General features: G+C 47.6%; 1 protein-coding gene across 1 annotated transcript in view; it reads right to left on the reverse strand.

Moving 5' to 3' along the window:
• LOC102384155 (zinc finger protein RFP-like) overlaps positions 1 to 10,168 on the reverse strand; it is a 12,363-nt gene extending 2,195 nt beyond the window's left edge. The window contains exons 1-6 of the mRNA XM_025194021.1: positions 9,719 to 10,168; positions 6,565 to 6,660; positions 5,710 to 5,940; positions 5,188 to 5,210; positions 3,736 to 3,851; positions 268 to 327 (exon numbers count right to left, since the gene is read on the reverse strand). Of these exons, the coding sequence (XP_025049806.1) occupies positions 268 to 327; positions 3,736 to 3,851; positions 5,188 to 5,210; positions 5,710 to 5,940; positions 6,565 to 6,660; positions 9,719 to 10,135 (943 nt within the window). The 5' untranslated portion in view covers positions 10,136 to 10,168. The remainder of the gene's footprint in view (positions 1 to 267; positions 328 to 3,735; positions 3,852 to 5,187; positions 5,211 to 5,709; positions 5,941 to 6,564; positions 6,661 to 9,718) is intronic.
• Positions 10,169 to 10,908: the final 740 nt, after the last annotated feature.

Below are 10,908 nucleotides of genomic sequence, written 5' to 3' on the forward strand. Positions count from 1 at the left end.
CTCTTTCCTCTATACTTAATAAAGCCTATGAGTAAAGGGAATTGAAATGCTGCTCTTCAAAACCATTTCTGACTTGGCATGTGCATGTACTCAGCAACAACGCTGGTGTCAAGACTCTGTGACATCAGCTCAGAACGTCCTTACTAGCTGTGTTTTTATTTGGAAGGGGAAGGATGTGCCAGGCACTTGTTTAGTGTGTGCTTTAGCTACAAATCAGTCATTTGTCTTTTAATGGGAGTCATCTCTCTTCCCTACCAGTAATCTCACCATGCCTTTGTAGTCCAAGTACTCTATGGTTTTTTATCTCCAATTCAGAGTGCAGAGTATCTGAAAGAGGAAAGAGCATACGAGAACAGAGATTTCATGTGGTTACATGTATAACAACTTCCCCGCTCGTCACTAACATTATGGGAAGCTGATTATGGCAGAGACACATAGTAAAGGACAGACACAAACATATTTTTCATGCAAACTCATTTGACATTTTCTATTCCATTTTCAGTTTTCCATTCAGGCATCTCAAACTATCCGATTCAATCCACACGTCTGAAAAACATCCAAAGAGATATGAGAGCTAAGAGACATTTACAGCTTCTCCATTTTGTCAGAACCCACAGCTAGACCCTGAAAAGGCTCAACCACAAAGCACAACCACATTGACGTTAATGAGATGGCAACGTTGTAGAGTCTGGACCCAAAACTCTGCACTCTTTGGACCTAAATATTCCCTGTCTGTACAGAGATCAGCACAATGAAGTTCTCCTTCCCACTGACCAAAATATACTCGTGGTGCTCTGGCCAGGTACCAGAGGACTGGAAAAGGGCCAATGTGGTCCTCTTTTTCAAAAAAGGGAGGAAGGAGGACCCAGGAAACTATAGGCCCATTAGTCTTACCTCAGTCCTGGGGAAGCTCTTTGAGAAAATTATCCAGCACATCTGCGAGGGGCCAGCAGGGGAGATTATGCTTAGGGGCAACCAACTTGGGTTCGTTAGGGGCAGGTCCTGTCAGACCTACCTGTTTGTCTTTTATGACCAGGTCACAAAATCCTTGGACGCAGGTGTCACGGTGGATGTAGTCTTTCTGGACTTTAGGAAGGCCTTTGACACTGTCTCTCACCCCATTCTCATTAAAAAATGAGGCGACTGTGGTATTGATGCCTACGCAGTTAGATGGGTTGCAAATTGGCTAGAGGGCCACGCCCAGAGAGTGGTGATGGACGGGTCATTTTCGCCCTAGAGGGATGTGGGCAGTGGGGTTCCCCAGGGCTCAGTCCTCGGGCCCGCAATGTTCAACATCTTCATCAGCAACTTGGATGAGGGAGTGAAAAGCACCTTGTTCAAATTTGCGGATGACACTAAGATGTGGGGAGAGGTAGGCACGCTAGAAGGGACGGACAGGCTACAACTAGATCTGGACAGGTTACAGGGGTGGGCAGATGAGAACAGGATGGGAATCAACACTGACAAGTGCAAGGTGCTGCACCTGGGGAGGAACAACCAGCAGCACACCTACAGGCTGGGGAACTCCCTTCTTGTCAGTGCAGAGGCAGAAAAGGTTCTTGGAGTTACTATTGATTCCAAGATGAACATGGGCTGCCAATGTGAGGACACAGTCAGTAAGGCTAACCGCACCTTGTCATGCATCCACAGATGCATCTCGAGCAGGTCCAAGGAGGTGATCCTCCCCCTGTATGCGACACTGGTCAGGCCACAGCTGGAGTAATGCATCCAGTTCTGGGCGCCGCACTTCAGGAGAGATATGGACAGCATTGAGAGGGTCCAGAGAAGGGCCACTCACATGGTCAGGGGCAGCAAGACAGGCCCTACGAAGAGAGGCTACGGGACCTGAACCAGTTCAGCCTCCACAAGAGAAGGCTGAGAGGGGATCTAGTGGCTATCTATAAACTTACCAGGGGGGACCAGCAGGAAATGGGAGAGTCCCTGTTCTCCCGAGCACTACCAGGAGTGACTAGGAATAATGGCCACAAGTTGATTGAGAGTAGATTCAGGCTAGACATCGCAAAGCACTACTTCACAGTTAGGGTGGCTAGGATCTGGAACCAACTTCCTAGGGAAGTGGTGCTCACTCCTACCCTGGGGGTCTTCAAAAGGAGGCTAGATAATCACCTAGCCAGGGTCGTGTGACCCCAGCATCCTTTCCTGCCCATGGCAGGGGGTTGGACTTGATGATCTGCTCAGGTCCCTTCCGACCCTACCAACTATGAAACTATCATGATGAAATGGTTTAATTGACATGTAGTCTGAGGTGGGATAATGGTCAGTTCCATAGTCCATATCCCAACTTGCATTGACAAAGGAGCATTTTGTAACTTCCCTACATATTGAATGCAGGGATCAATACAGACTGAGATACAGGGTAAGGGAGTCCTGGGGTCCAACAAGAGTTACAAGTCTAGTGTAGTGACTCATATGAGAGTTTATGAAGATGGGAGAGCATCAAAAGTGAAGGTTCAGCATGGCCATCCTCTTGTTTGCACCTATCCTTTCCTGTCCTGTTCCTGCCTTGTCCATGGCCCAGAAATACTTCCTGATCTGGAGTGGCTATGCAGGAAGCAGAGGAATCTCCTCTGCTGAAGAGATTTCCCATGGTAAAGGGAAGGGTTTGCACCTTCTTGAAACATTATTTGGGTTCAAATTTCAAGAATAGTCTTTGGTTTAGGGTCTAAATCTTGCGTGCTGACCATAAGGCACTTGGGGCCTAGCACTCACATGGACCAGGCACCTGCAGGTCCTACTGACTGGCTGTAGCTGTTCAGGACCTCACAACTTGGTGGTCTTAATTTTCAGCATCTCATCGTATCACCCCCAAAACAGACATTTTGCTGAATTTAGGACTTGGCAACTTTCCTGAGGTCACAGAATAAATTCATGCAAATCTCTTGATGCCTGGGCCCTTGCTATATCTTCACTGTTTGTTGACCTTATTTTTTTTATGAATAACCTAATTGCAGACTAACAGGCCAGATGCCATCACCTCCCATAGTCACAGAGACCTGTCCCCATTCCCCTTCTAGGCCGTGTGTACACAAAAGGAGGGGCACGTGTGCACGACACTTTAAAGCAGGCTAAATGCACCACTTTAATGGTGTCAGTATTCGCACACCTTGGTGGTGTATTGCGCATTAATTACAGCCACTGTAGAAAATTCGGTGGTGTAACATGCTTTAAATGACTTGGAGTGCAGCAAATTAAAACTCCTCCGAGGAGTTTTAGTTTGCTGCCCTACAGCCACGGAGCGAAGCACCTAGCTCCATGCAGCTCAAGGACTCTGCAGGAAGCCCTGCAGGCAGCCTGGCAGCAGCCAGGGAAGGCACGCTCCTCCCAAGGGAGAGAAAAAAAAAAGCGGTGAACCTGATCTTTTTTTTTTTTCCTGGAGCCTGCCTGAGCTGTGCAGGGGCCTGGTGCTTCCCTCCATTTCCTGGTGCCCCCCGGGACCGCCCAAGCCATGTGCCTGCAGGTGGATGTCGCCGGAGGGGTGGGGTGGCGGCGCTGCTGCCATGGCAGGAAGCACCAGCCTCCCCTGCAACCGAGGGACTGCTCCACTCGTCGGCAGCTCGCCCTCCCCTCCCCACTGCCAGAGACGCAGGTTAAGTCAGGTGTGTGCAGGACATGGTGGTTTAATGGGCCTAAATTGAAGTGGTGTTTTTAAAAATCCATCGCTTCAATTTAGGGCCCGTTTCAACTACACACACCCCCTAGAACCCTTTTTAGTACCTTTGAACTTTCTCAAAGTCTCTGTTAGGATAACATTTTTCTGGGAGAAATCCTTAAGTCTTTTTTCAAGCTCAGAAGGAATCTCCACCATGTGCTGGAACTTCCCCTTTTCACACCTGGAAAGAAATAATTTCAGGTTATCATCTAGAGGCAGAAGGTAGAGTGACCCCTTAGAAACTAACTGGTTCAGAGAGGCATAAGCTTTTGTAGGAAACAATCTACTTCATCAAATTCTTTATCAGATAGTATCTGATGTAACAGGATGCTCCCTACAAGACACGGGTGCTCAACTTCTGGTTCATAGGTCAGATCCAGCCCATAGCACTAAGCCATTCAGTTCATGTGGCTCCCCCATGGATCTGGATATTTGGCATCAGGGAAGCCCTGTATGCTGGATTTGGCACCTGATTTGACCATGCAGTGGCAGTCAGAGGCAGTGGTGGGGGAAGGGGGTTGAGAAGGGGTGGTGCCAGGCCCCTTGGACCCATCCCTGATGTGCAGGAAGTAGGAGGGGGTGGTGCCAGGACTCAACGATTCAGTCCTGGCATCTGGGGCAGGGAAGGGTGGTACCAGGCCCCAGGACCCAATCCAGGCCACAGATGGGCCCCACACCATTTATTTGGCCCATGAGGCCAAAGGGTTGAGCGCCACTGCTACACAAGATCATGCCTCTCTGAACCAACTAGTCTTTAAGGTGCTCACCTGACCTACCTTCTACCTGATTTCAGACTAGCATGGCTAGGCACCTCGTGGAAGGTGATCATATTATATTCAGTAACTCATTTGGATTCCTAGCTAGTGAGAGCAACTGTTCTGATGGGCCTGGAGTTAACATCAACACCAGGGCAGGTGCAGCAGAGGCAGTGGAGTGGAGTCTTTCTTCAAAGCATCCCATTAATATTTTTGCATCCTGTCCTAGAAAGATAAGCTTTCATGGATAAATAAGGAGGCAAGTTTATGGCCACATCACTCAGCCTCTATGCTGTCATGACTGGTTTGTTCCCATATATTTGATAGGCCCAAAACTGAGGGTATCTGTGCACTAGGAAGAATACCCAGCTACGCCAAGCACAGCTCTACCCATATGCATCTCTTGAATCTCAACTGGGAAAGATTTTGTATCCTTGCTGAGCTGGGCAGCACTGCAAGCAATGACCTAGCAATGAATGGTCTACATCCCACCTGGAGACTCAAGAGGCAGCCAGGACCTCAAGGATGTAACACTTCTGGAAAATATTTTACAGTAATAATAACTCATGCCAAAGAATGGGGAACTCCCAAGGTTTGTAATAAGATGAGTTTCTCGTTGTTAAATTCACCAGAGGGATTTATGCCAGAATATGACTGGCTCCCACCAATGGTGATGTACTCTGGAAAGATGTGGATCTAACAAGATCTGCAAAACCTTCTGAACAACAGGAGCTGAGAAGGGGGTGAAAAGGAAACACCTACCTGTTCAACGTACTTCGGACACCCTAGAGAGGAGAGAGAAAGAGAGAATCTGAGTCCCGCATGACACACATTAGGGACCCCAGGAATGGCATGTGCAAAGATGGAAATGAAAATACACCAGAAACAGGGTCAGGCATGTTCCTTCTTTAACATCTGTGAGACTCTAACTCAGAGAGCCATAATAATTCCCAAATCTTTTGTGCAAACTTTGAGTCACATTGTGCTCACTAGCTTCTGGCTTCCAGTAACCAGGGTTCATGTGCCCTCCCTAATCTGTGCAAGGTACAGAGCACTCTCTAATACACGCTCACTGTGAGATATGTGAATATGATATGTGAATCTGGTGAATCTGCATGTGTGAATATTAACTTACTTTCTGGTGAATCAGGTCATGGCAACATTTGTAGAGTTTTAATTTGTGTTTTAAATATACCCTGTGCCTGCCAGTTGGGCAGCACTCTCTCCCACACTTGTGGCTGGACTTATTATTTATGAAGGCCCTTGGACAAGCATAACACTCACCTGCAGAAACTCACTCACTGGCTGCTGGCATTTCCCCTCCGTCTCACGAATCAGGTCATGGAGTTGGGAAATCCTCTGGGCTAGTTTGGTGATGTTTTTATTCTGTAGCGTCACAATCTCCTTATTCAGCTCTCTCAGTTGGGCCAGCAGGAGTTGCTCTTTTTCCTGCAGGAACTGGTGCAGTTGCTGAAACTGAGATATAATCATCTTCTGCTCAGCTTCTGTCTTTCTCTGTAAGAAAAGGGAAGAGAAAAAGAAAAGAAGAAAAAAGGAAGGAACATTCAGGGTTTGCTGTAAGAGGGATCAAGCCTTAAGAGACCTAAAATACCTTGTGGTTAATAGCAAAAAGACCCCCTCCCCTACCATATTTCCATTACCTCTCCAAAGGGTCTTTCCAGGCCTGACAGGATGAGGATACTATGCTATCAATAGCCTCTAAGAATACAATGCAGATTTGCAGGAAATAAAGAGGCTGTGCATTGACTGAGGTGCCCGGGGAGTGGAAAGAATCAGAGAAGTAAATGATGAAAGGCAGAAGCTAAACAGCACTGTGTGGGTTAATTAGTCCACTTTGGGACAGTTTTCCTCAAAGCTGCCATGCAAGTAATTAATTATTTGACCTGAAAACTTAGATGCTGCAGAAAAGGATGATATTCCAAGGGAGATTAGTCAGAGTGTGGGTACACTCACACTTATGCATGTTCAAACACACATACACAGAGAATCTCAAGGGATACACAACAGCCAAGGAGAGAGACATGGAATCCATGCTGACTAGGCTCACAGAAGAATATACGTGCAAACTCCACCCTTCGTCTCCTATCTCCGTTCAGCTTAATGACAATGAGGACCTACCAGATACTCCCCGATACTCTTCTCTCCAGTCAGTTTACATTTCTTGAGTTTTTCTTGGTCTTGCTTCAGAGTCTTCAGGTGGGTCTGAATTTTGTCCTGGAAACAGAAAGGATTTGGGTGACTGACTGGAGAACATAGTCTGCTTATAACATCAGAGATAGTAAGGAAATAAAAACTTACCATTGGAGACCTAGTAATGTTCATGGTGTTTCAAATTATTCAGTCCTCTTTCTTCAGTGATTTCCACCATTGTAAAAGGACTCTGCACATGTTTTCAGAGTACCTCCAGGCCACAGTTCCTTTTATTAAACCCTTAAAGTTCCCAAATTTTTTATGTGGGTTTGTATCCTGTTTCTATCATGACATTTTTGCACAACCATGCTCTCAAGGGGCTGGTCCAGGGAGCTAGAATATAGGAATCTTTGTTCATCTCCCTTGTATACTGGCACAGGCATTTTGGAGACAGCTTTAGTTTTGTTAATTTTTACCTGTCCACCTTCTGATGTTAAATTCTCTCCCAGGTATCTTATTTCCTGCATGATCAAGCAGCTGTGGCATTTGACTCCACTTTGCAACATGACCTCTAGCCTTTAGATGTGACCTTGGCAAGTCCCTGCATCCCCCTATGCTTCTTTCTAGGGCTGTGTGAAGCTTTGGGTTCCAATTCAATTCGGAGGAGATTCAGCCTGATTCAGTGGATGAATCTCAAATCCAAATCGAATCAGGGATCCAATTAAAAGGTCTGAATCAATTCAAAGCTCTCCAAATCCATTCAGAAAAGATTCAGAGAGCTTTGATGATTCGGGCAGTCCCCGGTTGCTGCAGCAGAGACCTGGAGCCAGACTCAGAGCTGGTAAGTAGGGGACAGGAGAGGGCAGGCTGGAGCCTGGAGGGGTGCCATGGAAGTCCTGCCAGGCCCCATCCCCTGCCTGCTCCCCCAGCCGCCCGCCATGGCTGACCCGCCCAGCCCCAGCTCCCAGTACTTTAAAGAAAAAACAATCTACTCACTGGGTTTTGCCTGGTGGGAGGTGGGGGGTGATCCCCACTGTCTTCCACTACCCCACGCTGCATGGGGGGCTCTGCCATGAGCCCCCCGACCCACCCCCACTCTCCCAGCCCGCCCCTCATGGCTGCCCCGCCTGCTCCAGCTTCACCCCTTTAAGAAAGAAAAAGAACAAACACCCCCCCCCCAACTCACGAGGCCCTGCAGCAGCCTCAGGGCTTCGGGGGTCATGCAGAGCCCCCCATGAGGCACGGGACAGTCTTGGGTAGCAGGGATCGCCCCCCACTGGGTAGGAACCAGTGAGTCTGGGTTTTTTTCTCAAAGGGACGGAGCTGGGGCAGGCAGGGCAGCCATGGGCGGGGGAGGGCCGGGGGAGCAAAAAGGGGGTAGTCAGGAGGCTTTGCAGAGCCCCCCCATACAGCATGGGGCAGTGGGGGGCAGCAGGCATCACCCCTCTGCCAGGCAGTACCTGGTGAGTCAGGGCTTTTTTTTTTTTCAAAGTGCCGGGAGCTGGGGTGGGCACGGCAGCCATTGCCAGGGCTGGGAGAGCGGGTGGGAGATGGGCCTCTGTGATTCGGAGATTCAGCAGAATCAATTTGGGACAGTGATTTGAATCACTGAATCGAATTATTATCCCCCGAATCGGCCAAATCTGAACCGAATACTAGCTGCTTCGCACAGGCCTACTTCTTTCCTTTCCAACCTCTGTCTGCCTCATCTGTTTAGACAGTAAGTTGCTCATGGCAGGGATCATCTATGGCTTCAAAGACACTGCATTTACCACTGGATAAACTGCAATTGTACAGCTGTACATGTCCCTTGTCACAGGATAAGTCTTTAAAAAGTTTCCCAGATAAGAGATTGTAACAGTTTATTGTGAGATACTGCAAGTACATCTGCACAATTATTCTGGAACTTCATTACTGAATCAGTGGCAGAAAAGAGGCTGCTCACTAAACCTTGATTAGAAGAGTGATATGTATGTACACCAATCCTGGGATATTTTTGTTGCGGAACTAACACTGGCACAATTTATCTGGGACAAATGCAACATCTGTTTCTAGCCTGTTGCTCCCTTTTGGGGAATGTCCACATTGTAGTGATGGTGTATCATGGCCAGGACCTACATAGGCATGCTCCATCCCTGGAATATGCTAGTGAAACAACACCGGGTGTTCCTCTTTGGTCACCCTCAAGATCAAAGTTTGCAGTTTGCCTGAGACCACATGCTGGAGATGGTCTGGGAGATTCATTGGTGGTACATTTCCATGTTTGGAGTGTGGGTGGTCAGGTTATGTATGCTATGTACTTCATGCACAGAGATGCTTTCTGATGTCCACTCTGTATTGTTCCTCATACAGCTTCCTGCAGGTTGTTACACTGTGGTCTAGGGCTTACCACTGGCACAGTGTAGACATAGCCTTTATCTCCGGCACAATCAAGATTCATTCTTTTTGGGGGTTCATGGGTGCTGCTGGGATGCAGAAAATAATAATTCAAAGTGCAATGAAGCAAATCACTAACAATGACCAAAGCTGGTAACTTCCTGTCTTAATGACCACAGTGTCACGTACATGAGCCTACACATTTTCAAGAAGCAAGGCTTTTTTGTGATATCTTGTATTGGATAAACTGTATAGTTGGGAGAACTGCTGGACAAGCTTTCAAGCATCAGGTGTCCTTCTTCAGGTGACCTGAAGCCTCCTGATGCCTGAAAGCTTGCCCAGCAGCCCTCCCAACCATACAACTGGTGCAAGAAAAGATATCACAAAAAAAAGCCTTGCTTCTCAACATTTCCTGGACAAGCACTCCAACCCTACTGCTACAGATGCTGCCACTTAAATCTCCCTAATCAGTTAAAAGTTTGCTAGAAGGGCACTGTTTCACAGAGGGTTTCATAGTTTGATAGTAGCTAGGGAAGCAAGGTTAAGGCTTCAGCATCCTGTATCAGAGATCTTTCAGGTTTTCATCGTCCATCTCTGTTCCCACTCTGCAATGCCATTTCTCACTTATTGCATCTTTCATTCACTGGTGGTTTTACAGATCTGGAAGATGAAATCACACCAATGCTTGTAGCAGGCAGCTTATGATAAAGCAAAGCTGGTATTAACATTAAGTTACTTCACATTACACTGGATAGACATTCCCTACCTTGTACTCCTTGGCAGCCTCCTCAATGGGAACCACAGCATGAGCTCGGTGACTCCGGGATCTGTCACACACCACGCAGATGGGGGTTTGATCCTCCTCACAGAACAGTTTCAGAGGTTCCTGATGTTCCTGGCACACCTCCTTCCCTCCTGCCCCTTTAACTGCCTGCACAGTCAACTGTTTGGCTATCTTTAAGACGTTCTCCAGCTGCCTGTTGGGCCTGAGGTTTCTCTGCTGCACATCTTGCCTGCACTGGGGGCAGAAGCAGTTGGGCTGTAATCTATTCCAGCACTGGGTGATGCAGTCTCGGCAGAAGTTATGCCCACACTCCAGAGTGACAGGTTGAGTAAAATACTCCAGGCAGATGGGGCAGGTAGCTTCATCCTGGAGGTTTCCTATAGGGTTCTGTGCTGCCATGGCTCCTGCAGGGCAGTGCAAAGTTTAAGTTTCATTTTCTTGAGCTACGGAACCTCTGCTTCTCACAAAAAAGCTGTAGTGGGTGTTTCCCTTCCTGGCAATGACTCATGTTTCAGGTTCTGTTACAAGAAACTTTAAACAATCAAAAAGGCACTTAAAATGGCAGCATTTCTCCATTAAAATATGTTATCCCATCCTAAGTACTCTCTACTTGTTTTGGAGTTATGCCACTCGAGGTGAAGGTTCTGTCTGATCTATTTTATCAAGTCCTTCCAGGATATTTTTAGTCTAGGGGGATAAAAGGCTCAAATTTCATTCCTCCAGCATCCCAGGACTCACCATTCCCAGCTCTTCCCACTTTTCTGTTCTACAGACAAACTTTCAACCCTCTTGTACTCTACTGTTCACAGGGGTGTGGTGACCCAAAGCCAACACACCTTTGCACCCCCAGGACACCTTCACTGGTCTGCACATGGGTGCCATCGCTCATAAGTTTGCTGCTGCTTGCTCTAGCACCCGCACGCAAGCTGCAAGTTGCAATGAGCAAGTAAGCTGCAAGCTGGAAACAGTAACCGGGTGTCTTAAAGGTCCAAGTCTGACGCCACAGTAATTTGGAGTTTGGACTCCCCAGTATGGAGTTTGATTTGCTTTACTGGATGGAAGAAATCATCTTTGCATCGTTATGTTATGAAACGGGATTTTCACGTGCATCCTGCTCACCCCACCATGCCTCAGCTCCTCTGTTCCTGACAGGCCATCAAGCCCCTGGTTTT

The sequence above is a fragment of the Alligator sinensis genome, unplaced genomic scaffold (genome assembly GCF_000455745.1).
Source record: "Alligator sinensis unplaced genomic scaffold, ASM45574v1 scaffold1045_1, whole genome shotgun sequence".
In the NCBI taxonomy this organism is placed as follows: domain Eukaryota; kingdom Metazoa; phylum Chordata; order Crocodylia; family Alligatoridae; genus Alligator; species Alligator sinensis.